Source organism: Scheffersomyces coipomensis, assembly GCF_036884675.1.
Source record: "Scheffersomyces coipomensis strain NRRL Y-17651 chromosome Unknown DFJ63scaffold_5, whole genome shotgun sequence".
NCBI lineage: Eukaryota > Fungi > Ascomycota > Pichiomycetes > Serinales > Debaryomycetaceae > Scheffersomyces > Scheffersomyces coipomensis.
Window position 1 is genome coordinate 91,398 of NW_027042896.1, and position 17,420 is coordinate 108,817.

A 17,420-nucleotide genomic window follows, 5' to 3' on the forward strand; every position below is an offset into this window, starting at 1 on the left:
ATTGAATTTCGTACAATTTACGCATAATTACATATTAAAAAAAAGTGACGACATTTTTATCCCCCCCTACCAAATCTTTTTTTTTTACTGTCCGAAGGGCTTATCTTTTGATCACCAACATAGGCTGATCTTGGCTTAAAAGTTTTGCAATAACCATCAACCCATCTATCCAATATGGTAAGATACTCAAAATAGATCCGTTACTCCCATTGCATTGTTTACCATAAATTAAAAATAGCACAACTCATCATAAAATAAAGAAGGCTATATCATCAATTAATACCATCCCAATCCATTCAGATCGATAATTAGTGAGATTTGAAATAAAATAAAAAAAAATAGTGGTAACTAATTACTACTGTCTGATTTTTGTCATTTGTCATTTGTTTGTGTTTGTTTACTTATTTATTTGTGTGTGTTTATTTTTCTTTTTCTCAGACTAAAAAAAGAAATTCAATTTGATTTTTGTCTGTCTGTCTGAAAAATAAGGGACCTCTTTTTCCTCACTAAAAACTTTTTATTGCAAATTCATCACTAAAATAAACCACGCACTGGAACTGACAATCAGTAAAGTAAAATCAAGCTTATTGCCTGCCTCCCTCCCTCTCCCTAATTCCCCCCTTAATTTTAACGCACTTACACACTCCCTCCCACATACATACACACAAATATTTTTGGTGGAGCTTTCAGACATAATTTCATATTCCCTTACACTAACCAACAACTATAATATTTTTATATATATAATTAATTTTTTTTTTTTAATTTTTAATTTTTGAAATTTTTTTGAAATGGTAGGGGTGCTATCTTTTGTTGATGGATATATTCAAGTTCTACGAGTTCGTGATACAACTACAACTTCTTCATCTTCATCAGTTTCTAGTTTAAATTTTAATTCAACTTATCAATCTTCATCTACTTCGCATATTTCTACCACAGATAGCAGCAGCGGCAGCAGCTCCAGTTACGACTCCGCGACATTATCAGATCAGACATTTTCTACCACGATCCCTAGTACTTCTAATTTTAACTCCCATTTTTCCTCAACCCCCCCTTCCTCAAGTTCTTCCATCCTGTCGTCTCCAACCACTATATCTAGCTCTACTAATAGTAGTCTGCTATCGTCGTCCTCGACAGAAGAATCATCCTCATCATCATCAACAATATCGTCTTCATCTTCATTATTGGAAAGTTCAAGTTTAGTGGCCTTAACTTCCTCATCCGTCATTTCTTCTGATACTTCTTTATTATCAGCCACTAGTACACAATTGTCTAGCGAGTCAAGTTCACTGTTTCTGGCTTCTTCAAGTATGGCAAGTAGTACCAGCTCTTCATTTTCAAGTGAAGAGTCTTCTTCAAGTATTTCTTCTTCGGAACCATCTTCATCTTCAGCTATAGAGTCATCTTCAAGTTCGTCAGGGTTTTCCTCGTCTTTATCATCCTCATCTGAATTTTCTAGTTCTTCAAGTTCTTCAGAATTCTCAAGTTCTTCAAGTTCAATAGAAAACTCTTCTAGCTCTGAGTTTTCATCATCTGCTTCATCTTCAGAATTCTCATCATCTTCAACTTTAATAAGTTCGAGTGAATCCTCATCATTCTCAGCCTCGGAGTCGTCATCTTCTATTTTCTCATCTTCAGTAGAAACTTCGAGTACATTTTCTTCAGAAGTGCCATCATCTAGTACAGATTTTTTTGCATTCACTTCTTCAACAACCACTCCAAGTACAAGTTCAACTATAGAAGAATCTACTTCATCATATACTTCAAGTTCATCATCTATAACTGCAGTATTATCAAGCTCTCATACCACTTCATTTTTAACATCTTTTACTTCCACTATTAGTATTTCTCCAGATACTACTATTACAACTGTAATTACGATTCCAACCTCAGCTGTTGAGCCAGTTTCATCGCCAGCTGAGTCTACCACAGAACGAAATTCAAAATTAATTGGAGGATTAGTAGGGTCTATTGGAGGTACTATTGTCATTGGAACTTTAGTGGTTTTATTTCTCTTCCTTAAAAGAAGAAGACAAAATTCATTCAAGAATCAATCTCCTGATTTTGATGATTCTCCAGAATTACCTGATAGAAATGGTGGTTTAGGATTACTTTCAAGTGAAAGTGATGGCTCTGGAATGACTGATTCCAAATTTGGATTTAAGAAATTATTCGGATCTAAATTATATCCAAATCCATCTACAACTGCCATTGGTGATGGAGTTGGTATTGGATTAGCGGGAGTTGGAGCTTCAAGGGCTGTAACTCAAGCTAATTATGGTGGTACTGGAAATTCTAATCAATTCACTCATCCTACTGATTTTGGTCAAAATGCTAATGGAGATTTCGAATATAGAGGTGTTGCTAGTAGTAATTTAGATTCATTATTTAAAACATCTAATTCATCCCTGGGTTCAACTACAAGAAGAGCATCATCAAATCTTGGTAAATCAAGTTCATCAGCTAGTAATACACCTTCTGATGGTAGAACCACTCGATTAAATTCATTTGGACATCCATTAGCGGCTCCTGATCATTTCAATTTTAATGAACATGATGATGAAGATCAAGCTCAACATTTAGGTTCACCTGATGAACATCATGAAGATGTGTTTAAATCAGATAGTTCCAATTATGATACTGATTCTGATTCTCATTTCAATCAATCCGATTATGATTTTGATCAACATGGTTTAGCCAATACTACCGGTAATATTCTTAATCCTCATCATGTCTTTGGTGAGACTGAACAAGGAAGTAACAATTCTCGATCTTACTTTGCTGAACAAATTGATTAAAATCAAATCAAAAAAATCAAAAAATGCCTAAAAGAAATCTCATAAAACTTTAATCAAAGAACGATAATAACAACAACTACAATAATAATATTAATAATAATAAGTAATAATAATCATCATGGCATATGCATATACACCTTTTTTATTTGTTTCTTTAGTTCTAACTTTCATTCATTCCTTAATACTTTTCACTTCTATTCGTTCCTTTCTTTCTTTTCTATTCGTTAGTTAATTTTCAGTTTGTTTGGTTAATTTTTTCAAAGTTTAGTTTGCATTTCATACAAACATCGTCATAATACTCAAGTTCCTAGTTGTCTAGTTTTAGCATATAGTGTTTATTTATATAGCTTTTTTAAATAAAAGACATTAGCATCATAAATTTTGCAATTTGTAAAGGCTTTACAATGATTCGCAGTTTTAAGAAATTTTGACAATTTCTTTTTTCAGATAAAGTTGTCAGATTATCTTTTGATAACAATCAAGAGTTTACAACCATATAGTTAAAGTAAGAATAATTGGTGATATATGACGGTGTATCAACAATGATTACCAGGACTTTAGTCATAGTATCACATTTGATCATATATATCCTATCGTTGCATTCAGGTAATACTGTGGCTGAAACATCGATAGGGATCAACACCATTGCGAATGATCATCTGTCAGCATCAAGTGTATCATCATCATCCTATACTTCATATACCACATTTTCAAACATACCATCATCGCTGTCATCTGATGATAGCAATACGATATCCATATCTTCCCACTCCGAAGTGTCTCATTCAACATCAACAACATCTTCATCCACCAGCATTACGTCGGAGTCTAGCATAATAAGTTCGAACACACCATTATCCAGTAAATCTCTGGAAAGTTCAATCACATACACTGAGTCAACAAGATCTACACCGGTACAAGAATCCAGTGTTTTACTTTCCTCATCATCACCATCATCATCACTAACTTCTAGCAGCAGTTCTTCACCCAATACCGTATCTTATAACACTATAATTTCAGTTTCTAGTTCAGTTTCTAATTCAGTTTCAAGTCCAGTTTCAGTTTTAAGCAGCTCATTACAAAATTCATCCAACACTCATACCATAAAATCATCTTCTCAAGCATCAGCTTCAAAAAATACTACTAACTCATCAATTTCAAATTCGAGTTCAGTTTCTAATTCAAGCTCCCTCAAAAGCAAATCTTTCAGTTCATCTGAAGTTTCAAGTGTTCATAGTTCAATACCTATCTCATCCAATACAGTACAAAGTTCTGCAGGCAGTTCTTCGACATCTTCACTGGTTATAAGCTCAAATTCATCAGTTGTGTCAGGTAATGATGTTTCTCTGATAAAAACTAACGTCGAAAATCCACCACCAAACAAAGTATCTCCAGAACTTGATGAGATTATTGAAAGTAGTTCCATTAACAGTAAAACTCCAGAAAAAGTAGAGTCATCAACCAAGTCTGCTGCTACTCCAGTTAAGGTAGTTTCCATAGAATATCTCACTGTTCCAGAACCAAGCGTTGAAAGTAAGATAGAATTAATAGATAAAAAAGACGCAAAGTTGGGAGAAGATATCAGCATCGGTTCGAATTCAAAAAAGTATGATACTAATGAGACTTTAAGACTGGCAACAAGCTTAAATGTATCTAAAGGCAATGATTTGAAAAACGTTAGTCAATCCAGCATAAATCAAACGGACATAATTGATGAATGTCATTTCATGTCTTTCGAAGAGTGGAAGAAGAATAAGGAAGAATCTGGAATTATAGATCAGATTTCTAGTCTTAACAATAGCAAATCCAAATCAATTGAAATTCCTAAGAATAAAACATTACCAAAGGAAGGAAATAATAAAAGTAGTAATCTAACTAAGGAGCAGTCCAATCATTCAACATATGTTAATATTACCCTTGATGATCAGGAAGGAAAGGTTTACAAGGATAGATTTAATTATGCTTCAGTTGATTGCGCAGCCACCATTGTCAAGAGTAATTCTGAAGCGAAAGGAGCTTCATCCATCTTAGTGGAAAATAAAGATTCATATTTATTAAATCAATGTTCGTCGCCTAATAAATTTGTGGTGATTGAATTATGTGAAGATATTTTAGTTGAATCTGTTGTGATGGGAAATTTTGAATTTTTTAGTTCAATGTTTAAAGATATAAAAGTATCGGTGAGTGATAGATTCCCAACTACAAATTGGAAGGTATTAGGTGAATTTGAAGCCCAGAATGTTCGTGATATTCAAAGTTTTAAAATCGATAATCCATTGATTTGGGCTCGTTATTTAAAATTAGAAATATTAAGTCATTATGGAAGTGAGTTTTATTGTCCAATTTCATTGGTTAGAGTTCATGGGAAAACCATGATGGAAGAATTTAAAGAAGAAGAAGCTGAAAAAGAAAGACTCGAGCAAGAGCAAGAACAAGAGATTGTGGTTCATACTCAAGCCATTGAAGAAATGACTAATGAAAAGTTACTGGAAGAATGTAGGGTTATCTTACCTCATCTTGATTTGAATAATTTCTTACAAGAATTAAATTCTACTAATCAGTACTGTGAAGTAATATCAGTATCAGAACCGGAACCTTCATCGCAAATTGCTCAGACTAAAACGGAGGAGTCCATTTATAAGAATATCATGAAGAGATTGTCATTACTAGAGTCAAATGCTACCTTATCTTTGCTATATATAGAGGAACAAAGTAAATTATTATCAACTGCATTTTCAAATTTGGAAAGACGTCAACTGAATAACTTTGAATCATTAATTGAATCGGTTAATTCCACTATTTATGATCAATTATTGAATTTTAAAAGTTCATATATGAACTTACATAAGGATTATACCAAATTATTTAAACTTCAAGAATCGCATCATGATGCTTTGTTGAAAGAAACAAAATCTAAGATGGCTAGTATTGGAACCGAGTTGACATTTCAAAAACGAGTAACAATATTTAATAGTGTTATCATCATATGTCTTCTAGTTTATGTTATTGTCACCCGAGATGTTTATGGTGAACAAATAGCTGAAGTGAATGATAAAGCCCAGAGTACTCATAAACAAATTTCTGTTCCAAGAGCGAGATCAACTGGAGTTTTAGTTCCCAAGGTTAAACAACACGTAAGATCGAAGAAGAAACATTCATAGCCGCTATGTACAAATTTATTTATTGCTTTGTTTTCTATGTACTGCTAATATACGAGTTTAATATTTACAAAAATTGATATAATATACACATGTCATACCATAGACGATCAATAATCACGTTTATAAATCAAATTGTGATTGTCTATTACCTCTTCTGTCATTACTATAAGAGCCCTTTCTGTCTCCACTTTTGTAGTTACTTCTACTACTTCTGTCTCCACTATTGTAGTTACTTCTACTACTTCTTTCTCTGTCCCCACCGTAATTGGATTTGTTTCCATAGTTATTGTTTCTTGGTTTATTGTAGCCACCACTGTTGTAACTATCTCCTCTACTTTCTCTATGACCATATGAACTATTTCCTTCACTATGACCATAAGATTGACTTTTATGTCCATAAGAGGATGAACCATCACGATCAGCATACCCTCTACTTTTTGATTGATATCCACCATCACTATTGAATTTATTGTATCTATCAGACTTTTGTTGATGATCACCACCACTACGTCTGGAGAATCTATCTTGAGGATAATCGAAATATTCATCTTTAATATCGTAATTCACTCTAAACATACCAGCAGCCTTACTACTAAGGGTAAGTTTAGCTTCTGGAGATGATAAAAGTTTACGATATAATTCCATTAAACTTGGAATAATCTTACTTTCATTCAAACGATAAACACGAGTCACTTGACCTTGGAAACTTAAATAAGAACCAATCATTTGATCAATGATATGATCATCAACTTTGACTCTTTCAAGGATATTTTCCACCACTGGAATATCTGATCCACTCATTTCCACGGCAAACTTAACACCTCTTTGTTTTTGAAGTTGCTTAACATAGTTTAATTCATCTTTAGTAAGGAAAGTAATGGCTTCACCCTTTTGACCAGCTCTAGCAGTTCTACCCACTTTATGAATATAATCAGCAAGTTCAGATGAAGGATTTAATTGAATAACATGAGATACACCACTAAGATCTAAACCTCTAGCAGCAACATCAGTACAGATTAATACCCCATGATCAAGATGACGGAAAAGTTTAACAGTTTTTTCACGAGCAACTTGAGTACGTTTACCATGTAATCTTAAGATTTGAGATCTGTATTGTCTTCCAACTAAGTTGGAATCATAAAGATCAGTTCTTTTGGTGGTACTTAAAGCAGTGAAAAACCATTCCGTAGCAGCAATAGTTGGTAAAAATACCATAGCTTTGAAATTTGGTTTTTCCATATTATTTAAAATAAAGGAAATAGCAGATTCAAAAACTTGAGTTGAATTATCACAAGTAACTAAAGTTTGATGAATATTTTCATGAGCTTCAGGTTCATTTTCATTAACACAATTAATAAATTTATAATCATTTCCAATTTGGTCTTTAGCGAATCTTGATACATTATCATCAACGGTAGCACTGAATAAAACAGTTTTAAATTCAGGAGCTTCTGGATTATATTTCTGTCTCACTTCTCTTAAGATAGTATCAATCTTGGATAATTCTTCTTCAAACCCAATATCTAAAAGTCTATCAGCTTCATCATAAATTCTATAATCAATCTTAGCAAACATTTCAGCATCTCTTGCATTTGAAAGTTTATCTAATAATCTCCCTGGAGTAGCAACAATGATATTCTTTGGGAATTTATGATCAAGCATAGTTTTCTTACCCCCAGTTATAACTTGAGTTCTTGTTTTTTCTTCATATTGTTTTGGAAAATGTCTAGTGACTCTATAATATTCTTCATAAATTTGATGAGCTAAATCTCTTGTAGGGACAATAATTAAAGTACTGATTCTACCTTTACCACTTTTTCTTAATTTGGATCTATCATTAATAGCATTTTGAATGGTTGGAATGGCAAAGGCTAAAGTTTTACCAGTACCAGTTTTAGCACGTACCACTAATCCTTGTTCACTTAAAATAGGAAGCATACTAGCTTGTTGAACAGGAGTAAAGTATCTGAACTTGGCTTTATCCAATCCTTCAAGAAGAACATCACTGAATTGACCAGTAGCTTTTAAATCCTTCAATCCATATTCATCTGGGCCTGGTGTTGATGATGGTGGTGATGGCTGCACATTTTTTTCTGCAACCACTGCTGAGGGTTCATCAATTATTTGATTCCATTTTCTAACCGTCGACGAAAAAGACTTGAGTCCATTATAGCAGAATGCCTTACTGGAATACCTAGTAGCCAATAACCCACTGTACTTGAACGTCAAAAACATTTAACTGATTGCTGTGATTATAATTGTTTTGATCCTGAATACATATATTAAATCAACTCATACTGAAAATTTCTCTTTATATTTTTTTTTAAGCAAAGGATGATGATAGTTTATATACAGGAGCATGAGATTACATAATATATTATATAATCATTAAATTTAGTTTGTCAATTTCATAAATGGTTAATATGGATCGATATAAGATCAGAGGTAGTTTACTATTAGAGGATACCATTTAAACAGAACATATTGAATAATATATATCATGAGTAATCAAGTGGGTGCTACACTGGGATTCTTTTCCAAGTTTAAACTGAATGCTTCTAAATTCACTCAATCATTTAACTATGTTGATAAAGATGGAGATACTGAAGATGATACTTTGATTCATAATGCATTTGTTAAATACTTTGATTCAGAACATAAACCATATCCTGAATGGCTAGGAGTCAAAGAAACAGCTAAACCAACCAGTAACTATTATTCCAATTTACCCTTTCAACAACAACAACAATTTCAAAGTACGATCGCTAAACAATCACAACCCCAATACCAATCTCAGCAGCAATATCAACCCCAACAGTACCAACCCCAGCCCCAACAGCAACAACAACAACAATATTCACAACAACAAGATCAAAACCAAACACCAACTTATCAACGTAGAGGTTCCAGTAAGTTACAATCCATGCATAATGCTTCAAGACAACAAGTGGCGGTTGGTGCCGGCTATAATTCATCTAGTTCGGCTAATTCATATAATTCTCAAAGTCAAATTCCAGAAACTAGAAGATCAAATAGTTCTTCTTCAGGTTCAAGATTACGGGATAGAATAACGAATTCATCCGTAAGTATGTCTAATAATGGTTCAACAGGTACGAACAATAGTAGGTATTCAGGTGGTAGAACTTGATTAAAAATTGTCATAATCTATTAATATACATACAATCTAACTAATACATATCATTTAATTTATTGTAACCATCTTCCCAGAAATTTCGACCTCTTATAAACCAATCTGGTAATTTATATTCAGCTGGCAATTTCAACTTCAATACACTAACCTTTTCAAATGCTATAGGGAACTTATTCAAATTCTTATAATATTTGAATTCAAATTTTAATTTTGCCATTTCTAATTCTGTCATCACCAAAGATGAATGTCTTGAATCTCGCTCTTTTAATTTCTTCTGAGAAGGCGATGAACCTTCAAATGATTTACCTTGTATCATAGGATATGGTAAACTTGGATTTCTGAATTTAGTATTCCCTGACCTTATAAACTTTGAATCAATCGATGATCTTCTTCGTTCAAGATTCATTCTAGCAGCTGATAATAATAAATCATTACTAAAACTATTATTTCGACTTGATCTACCTCCTCCTATTCTAGGTGATGTACCTGTTATTATCCCACTATCACTTTCACCATCAATCAGATCTCGCGATGATTTTTCATGTTTCCGTTGTTCAACAAGTTTTAATAAATTAGCTGGAATTTGAGGTGATGCTGAAAGTAAATCATCATCCATATCATCATCATCAATACTATTAATATCATCTTCTTCCCATTGAATATCTTCATCCACTGAATTGAATCTTGAACTTCTTTGACTTAAATTGGGACTCTTCATTAATCCTCCATTTTCATCCATTACTATCACTGCCTGATCAGGATCAATTGGTGATACTGTAGTATCGGTATTTTTACCACTATCTGGTTTTGAATTAGATGAATGTAATAATTTATCGATTTCATAAGGAATCAATTCAATTTGAATCAATTCAAGGAAATTCTCAGCGAAATAATTACTGGTACTTGAATTTCCAGTATAAATTCGATATTCATTTAAAATTGAATTAAAATTCCATTTTTGAATCTTTCGTAATATCCCCACAAGCGTTGAACTAGAATCAACCAATAATATATTATTCTTATTTTTATTTAAAAGGATTTCAAATGACTTGATGATAATACTCTTTTCAATCAACATCCATTGTTCATTCTTATTCTTATTGGTATGTAATGATATCACATCAATCGTATTTGAATCTTGAGGTTGATTTGTATTACGACTTTCTGAAGTCTTACTAGTATTGGAAGTTCGATCATCATCGTCATCATTATCATCACCTGTATGCTTATGACTTGATATCTTCATACCACCCAAGTTAAACAATTCAATCTTATTTGAATCAAGGAACTTATTCAAGGTTCGGGGTGGTTTTTCAGCATCTAGTAGTATTAATGATTTTAACTTCAACGTTTCCAAGAAAGGGAAGTTATCTGATTCTAATTTGGAGCATCGATATATTCCTGCCTCTACAAGTCCAAAGTTCTCTGGAGGCACTAACATGGTGTGATGTTGTCTATAAATTGTATCTCTTTGTTCTGGTTCAAACTGGAGCTTGAAATTTTAGTATCACCAAAAAATTAATTCTCACTCCCAAAAAAATAGTCTAGCTTGCAAAATTAGAACTAGGTGATCTACATCATGATGATTTCTATTTTTATCATATATTAAAGTGTTTTTTTTAGAATAAATATTAAAGAGTAATTTTAGTTAGAGAGAAGTAGACTAAGAGAATGGAAAATCAAGAATATAATGGGAAAGGAAAAGCAATGAATTGAACAAGAAGGAAGAAACATAAATATGAACTATATTTAACCTCTAATGACAACTTCAATTGGAATTCCTTCATATTCACCGTATCCTAAGGACAAATTGATGTTTTGTAAACATTGAGTAGCAGCACCTTTCAAAAGATTATCAATGGTAGCAACGATGACCACTCTATTTTCCTTGGAATTAACAGCAAAAGCACCAACCACAATACCATGTTTACCACTAATATCTTTAACAACTGGAGCTTCACCACTAACAGTGATTAATTTTTCACCTTGATATCTATCTTGATAAATATTTCTGATTTCTCTTGAAGTTAATGAACCTTGTTTAATTGGAATAGAAATAGTATGTGAAATACCTTGGAACCATTGAGCTACATGAGGCATGAATGCAACATCTAACCCTAATTGACTACTGATTTCTCTTTCATGAACATGATCAGTTAATGAATATGGGACTAAGTTATTGCTTAAGAATTTAATATCATTCTTTGGAGATGGTTTAGTACCAGCACCAGAATAACCAGAAACACCAAATACACTTGGAGTACCAACAATATAATCTTTTAATGGAGAAATAGCAACTTGAGCAGCAGTAGCATAACACCCTGGATTTGAAATCTTTTTAGCTTGAGCAATAGTGGCACGATCATTTAATTCAGGTAAACCATAAATCCATTCCCCAGTTGTATCGAATCTATAATCGGCGGATAAATCAATGATTTTTGAATTTGAATTTGAAACTGATTCAATAGCATTAACAAATGGTTTACAAACCCCATTTGGTAAAGCCATAACCCACACATCAACATCACCATTTTCTTCAAGTTTAATGATATCTTCAACTTGAAGATTTGAATAAACAATATTATCTTTGTTATAACCTTGTAATTTTTGACCTTTTAATTCACGAGATGAAACGTGAGAGATTTCCAAATACGGATGTTTATCAATTAAACTAATTAAATTTTGACCAGTATAACCTCTAGCTCCGATTAAAGCTACTTTAGCCTTCTTGGTATTAGTACCTTTTATTAATGGAGGATTTGGATTTGAAAATCTAACGGTTGAAGAATGGAACCCTCTCTTTTGAGTTGAAGAACTGAAGACACCTGATTCACTTGATGAAGATAATGAAGAACCAACAGAACCAGAATCAAAAGTTTTAATTAATTGAGAAACTTCATCAGTTTTTAAACCATACCAGAATATTATTTCACCATTTTTGGCGAATGAACCATCTGATTTTGAGAAATACCAACCTAAATTAGAATCATTTTCATTGACAACCCAACATAAGGATTGATAATCTTTCTTTAAAGCATTGAAGATATTATCAGTAACGTTATTTAACCAACCAGTCTTTGATGATAAGAATTTATCTAATTTTGGAACTTTACCATCTTCTTCTAAAACAATAGCTAAGACTTCTAATGGTTCATCACCATAACTTTTAAATTTAACTGATTCTAATAATTTTAAATAAGAAGCAACTGATAATTTACCTGATTTAATTTCAGGATCTCTTAATAAAGCACTTCTTAATAAATCTGGATTACCAAACTCTTCTAAAGAATTACGATTAATTAATTTATAACCTCTTCTAATTAAGGTACCAGCACCAGAATCAGTGAATAATTCTTTTTGTAAATCATTAACATCAATGATGGCCACAGATGAAGATCTTGGTAAATGTTGTAATAAATCATGAATTTCTTTAATTTTTAATTTAGTACCATATTTAACCCAACTTTCTTTTAATAAATCTTCATATTCTTCATCTAAATTGATGGAACTAACTTTTTCACCAGTATTACCATTGATGATACCTCCTTTTTCATTTAAATAAACGATTTTTAATGGTTCGAAAACTCTAGCTAATTCACCTGCAGCCACATCAGCATTAACATTTAATAATTGACCAGAAGGAGTTTCAGCCAATGAAGTTAAAATAGGTAAATAACCTGATTCAATAGCAGCTTCAATTGGAGATTTATTAACGGAATTGATTCTTCCTACTAATTGATATTTATCTTGATCTAAATATTCAGCACCAAATACACCAGCAGTTATTGGTCTAGCATGAACCCCCATTTTTTCCAAGGCAGTAACTAATCTTAAATTTTGTTCAAGAAAACATTTTCTAACCACTTCCATGGTTTTTGGATTAGTGATTCTAATCCCATCTATATATTCTGGTTCAACCCCTTCATTTTCTAATAATTCATTAATTTGAGGTCCAGTACCATGTAATACAATAGGATAAAGACCAACATGATATAAGAAAGCTAAACAAGAAGCTAATTCGGGTAATTGTTGAGTGATGATGGCACCACCAACTTTAATGACAGCAAATTGTTGTTGAGATACAGAGGTGAAGTATTTCAAGTATTGTTCAACTTCTCTTTTGGAACCAATATTGTTTAATAATTGAACCACGGTAGATCTGGTGGAGTAGTTGCGAGCAGCACCAGTGACATTACTAGCAGTAGCAGCAACATTAGCAACAGAAGCAGTAGTCTTACTGGCAGTTGAAAGATATCTTGATTGGGAAGTACAAGATAAAACTTTGACAGAACTAAGTGTGGCTAATGTTGATTTATTAGTGATTCTTTTGATCACGGGGATCGATGATCTTGAAACTTGTCTTAACATGATATACTAAAACCAAACCCTGATAGACAAACACTTGAACTTCTCGAATGAAAGGAAGAAGAACAAGAAGAAGAAGTATATATAAAGGAAAAGGAATAAAGGCGGTAGTTGCAATAAAATTTTCAAAGGGTGATGAACACAGAAAAATTTTTCACTCACCTTAAATTTCTCCTTATCGTTTTTTTGTTCTGTGTATGACACTGACTCATTTATCAGCCAATTAAAGTAATTTTTTGAAATGAGTTAAGCGCGGTCTGAAATCAGTAGAAATTGGTATATACAGGAACACGTGAAGTCAACTAATTTAAAAATATTTTATAGAATATAATGAGTAGATTTTGCAACATGTGTCTATGTTTAAGTGTGGGGGTTGATTAATTAAGTAATTTAATTAATTAATTAGACGAAAATTAACTATATTAAACTGTGTATATCGACACATTACTTTATGAAACTTTATAACTATAAATAAATCAAACTACATATAACTAAAAACAAACCATATAAGAAATAAAAACAAACAGATAGATAGAGAACCAGAGAAATAAAACAAAATAACCAAATAAATAAATATGTAGAACAAAAACAACAACAATTTACTAAGGCCTACCTAAATCTTGATAAATCCAGGTAAATATTTGACCATACACATTAGTAAAGAATACAATCAATTCACGAATTTTCATAATTAATGATGATGTAACCGACTTACACCATGGGAACACCGAAGTCAACGCTTGATTCATCTTAAGAGAATATGGTGTGGCTGTGAAATCCTTTAATAATGTCGTGAATTTACTCATGAATACAGACTCAAGATGATTTGAATGTTTATAAACATGAATAATAGAATCAACTGTAACTTCAGCAATATTCAACTCCGACATAAGAAATGCCCTAAGCCTGATTTCTTCATAATCAAAACCATCTTTATTATCAAATTTTGATACCCTTCTTTTATAGACTTTTCCGGATGATTCCAAGATCTTATTAAAACAATTATTCAAATCAGATACGTTAAATGATGATAATATATATGTCAACACATTAGACTTTATGAATTTTTTAATCTCATATCGATAACTCATCATTTTATCACAATAGAATAAATTCAATTCATCTTCACATATCACATCATTATCCCACTTTCCAACAGTATAAACCAACACATCAAAATAAATCATTTGAAAATAATTTAACGCTTTCGAATCAACTTCTTTCTTGAAATTATATGAAGTCGATTCTAAAATATGTAAATAATTATTCAAATCAAGGTGATTATTGTTCTTGAATACTTTTAAGAATTTATAAAATCGAGGAAATAATAAATGAGGTGAATTAACAAAATGTTTCGAATATAAAACATTTGCATTCCGACAATCTTCAATGATATGATAAGTTTCTGATTCCACTAAAATCTGAAATGAATTAATCTTATAAGCATTGAATAATATATTGGATACCAAAGTTTCAAATTCTTGAATATGATGACTAAATATTAGCATATTATCTTGTAATGCAAGTTCAGGATCATGTTCAATAATATCAAGACATTTCTGAGGATATTCTTTAAGAATATAATCCCGAGGATTTAGTTTCTCAATCGTACGTTGAATATCTAACAAACTTTGTTTAATATACTGAATATAACTCACACCCTCAGCCACACTATTTAATGAATGAAATTGCAGAAGAATCGATATATTATTGGTCTTACAATAATAATGATATAAATCAATCGATAAACTGTGTACCAAATCTCGTAATTCAGATCTTGATGACCAATTTACTCTATGTGAATAATCACTTTTAAGGATGTGTAATGATTTATAAACATCATTAATATCAATAAAGTCGTTGACCAAATTTGAATTTGAGTTTGTCATGGATAATTTTAAAATCCCCGTTTTCATACTGATATGAGATTGAGTCTTGTTTGAATTACGTAATTGGGAAAAATATGCTTTAAACCAATAATGACGCCAATTTATCGAAGTTAAATACTTTAGATGCGGAATATGAAATTTCTTCCGATGTAATCTTCGTGCATCAGAGGAAGATGTTAAAGATTGATTGAATTGTAATTCATGATTAAGCGATAATAAAAACGTTTGACTCTCTTCATCATTGAAAAATTCATCTTGTTTAGATTGATCATATAATGAATTCAATTGTTTCTTTTCTTTAAGGAAATTTTGTTTATGATTGGTAATAGCTTGATAGTAATCAGTATCATCAGAGTCTTCTATTGCTTCATCTTCTTGATCCATAAGATCATTCCCAATTAAATCAAGTTGAGTATTGACCGTATTTATAGCTGAATCAATCATCTTATTAAGATCTTGATAATCTAATTGTTTAAAGATTTTAAACACAAAACAATACGATTTCCAAGTTTTTATGAACATTGCCTTACTATCTCCTTCATCACCATTAATTAATAATTGTTCAAAATCCATGATTAATTCATGACTGAATTTATACAATAATAACCAAATAAAACATTTTAGATAATTTCTTGATTCTTGATTAGGTAAATTGGAATTAAACATTGGATTAGACCGGAAATGTTCGCCAACACACTTATTAAATTCAGGTTCCATTATAAATGCTCCAAAGAATAATCGACAGGAATCAAAAGTATGAGGAACGCCATAATGTTGTAAGATGAATGTTATATCTTTTGCCATGGGTTTATCCTTTCCAAATTGGTCAAAAATTTCTCCTGGAGATAGATGTTCATATTTTGTTAATATTTTAGATTTAAGGATATGAACTGATTTCTCCTTGACTTCTTTATCATGGACATATTGTTGAAATTTCAGTTCATTGTTGGCAGTTGACTCGGTGGAAGTTTGACTATTTGAGCTCGATGGAGTAGGTTCTATATCATTCATGATCTTTTCATTGGTAATAAGACTGGCATTCACTATACATGCTCCAGTTGATGCTCTTCGTTTAATGTCTTGAAGATATTTATGTCTTCTTTCGGCAGCACGATGATAATCGGTAGTTAATCTTTGAATACGATTTTGTTGAATTGATTGATTAATCTTTTTTAATTGATCTAGTTTTTCATGAATACGCTTTGATTTCTTAATTAGTTTATCCCGTCTGGCTTTCAAGATCCCTTCTCTTCTAATCTTACTTAATTCATGATGATGATGGTGATGATGATGATGATGACTATGATTTTCCGAATTACTTCGACGAGCTTTAGTAGGAGTGAGATTCTTTAGTATTGACTGAGGTAATTTGAAAGGTGATGTATTAACTGAACTATCATTACTACTTCCGGAACCATCAAGGAAATTCAAACCATCTCTAGAATGACTTGGAGGAGGAGTTTGTGGTTCAGTAGGGGTAATGGTTGAATCCGAATAATTAAGTTGTAATGGAGTAGTTGATCGAGGTGGTGTGATCGGAGTAGAATCTATACTAGTAGATGACGAAATAGAACCACTTTCACTCACATCATTATCAAGATTAGATTTTGCAGTTGATGAGGAAGATGAGGATGTCTCGGTTGAACCAGCGGGATTCTCAGACGGAGTTGATTTAGTAGTAGGGGTAAGATTATCTGAAGTCATATGGTATGAGATAACTTAAAGAAGATGTACATGGGATGAATGAATTTTGAATTGAAATCAAAAATTCTTTTTTAAATTAGTGATTTATTGATTAGAATGACTAAAGATCTTAAATTTAGATTACCCTGCTAAGATTTATAATTAGACGTCCAAATTTAGTCTATGAACAAAATGAATAGTAAAGTTTTTAGATATTTAGAAGCAAACGTATAGCAAAATGATGATTTGTAATGGTAAGTTTTGTGGTCAGGGATATAAAGAAGATAAGAGATGATTGTTAGATATCCCTGAATTACCGCAATAATTGTGGAGTATCATCGTTTAATTTTGTGTTAATATTTTTTTATCAACA

At 31.8% G+C, this 17,420-nt stretch overlaps 7 protein-coding genes across 7 annotated transcripts; 3 read left to right on the forward strand and 4 right to left on the reverse strand. All coding sequences in view use genetic code 12, as the record gives it.

Moving 5' to 3' along the window:
• Nucleotides 1-791: 791 nt before the first annotated feature.
• DFJ63DRAFT_314035 (uncharacterized protein) lies at nucleotides 792-2,798 on the forward strand (the record flags this gene model as incomplete). The annotated part of the gene is made up of 1 exon (XM_064906281.1): nucleotides 792-2,798. One exon carries the CDS (start codon nucleotides 792-794, stop codon nucleotides 2,796-2,798), a length of 2,007 nt encoding a protein of 668 aa, XP_064760763.1.
• A 271-nt stretch (nucleotides 2,799-3,069) lies between these two features.
• DFJ63DRAFT_180944 (SUN domain-containing protein) lies at nucleotides 3,070-6,019 on the forward strand. Its single transcript, XM_064903788.1, has one exon. The coding sequence runs from the start codon at nucleotides 3,341-3,343 to the stop codon at nucleotides 5,957-5,959; it is 2,619 nt and encodes an 872-aa protein (XP_064760764.1). The 5' UTR covers nucleotides 3,070-3,340; the 3' UTR covers nucleotides 5,960-6,019.
• MSS116 (ATP-dependent RNA helicase) lies at nucleotides 5,965-7,679 on the reverse strand (the record flags this gene model as incomplete). Its single annotated transcript, XM_064907090.1, has 1 exon — nucleotides 5,965-7,679. A coding segment is annotated over one exon (1,581 nt), but the record flags the coding sequence as incomplete, so codon positions are not given.
• Nucleotides 7,680-8,326: 647 nt separating this feature from the next.
• Nucleotides 8,327-9,127, forward strand: MSO1 (Mso1p). Its single transcript, XM_064903791.1, has one exon. The coding sequence runs from the start codon at nucleotides 8,460-8,462 to the stop codon at nucleotides 9,105-9,107; it is 648 nt and encodes a 215-aa protein (XP_064760766.1). The 5' UTR covers nucleotides 8,327-8,459; the 3' UTR covers nucleotides 9,108-9,127.
• On the reverse strand, nucleotides 9,128-10,697 carry DFJ63DRAFT_180947 (uncharacterized protein). The gene has a single exon (XM_064903789.1). It carries the CDS (start codon nucleotides 10,549-10,551, stop codon nucleotides 9,148-9,150), a length of 1,404 nt encoding a protein of 467 aa, XP_064760767.1. The 5' UTR covers nucleotides 10,552-10,697; the 3' UTR covers nucleotides 9,128-9,147.
• A 162-nt stretch (nucleotides 10,698-10,859) lies between these two features.
• Nucleotides 10,860-13,478, reverse strand: ARG5,6 (bifunctional acetylglutamate kinase/N-acetyl-gamma-glutamyl-phosphate reductase; the record flags this gene model as incomplete). Its single annotated transcript, XM_064908341.1, has 1 exon — nucleotides 10,860-13,478. The coding sequence occupies one exon, from the start codon at nucleotides 13,476-13,478 to the stop codon at nucleotides 10,860-10,862; it is 2,619 nt and encodes an 872-aa protein (XP_064760768.1).
• Nucleotides 13,479-14,077: 599 nt separating this feature from the next.
• On the reverse strand, nucleotides 14,078-17,068 carry DFJ63DRAFT_336218 (uncharacterized protein; the record flags this gene model as incomplete). The annotated part of the gene is made up of 1 exon (XM_064908342.1): nucleotides 14,078-17,068. One exon carries the CDS (start codon nucleotides 17,066-17,068, stop codon nucleotides 14,078-14,080), a length of 2,991 nt encoding a protein of 996 aa, XP_064760769.1.
• Nucleotides 17,069-17,420: the final 352 nt, after the last annotated feature.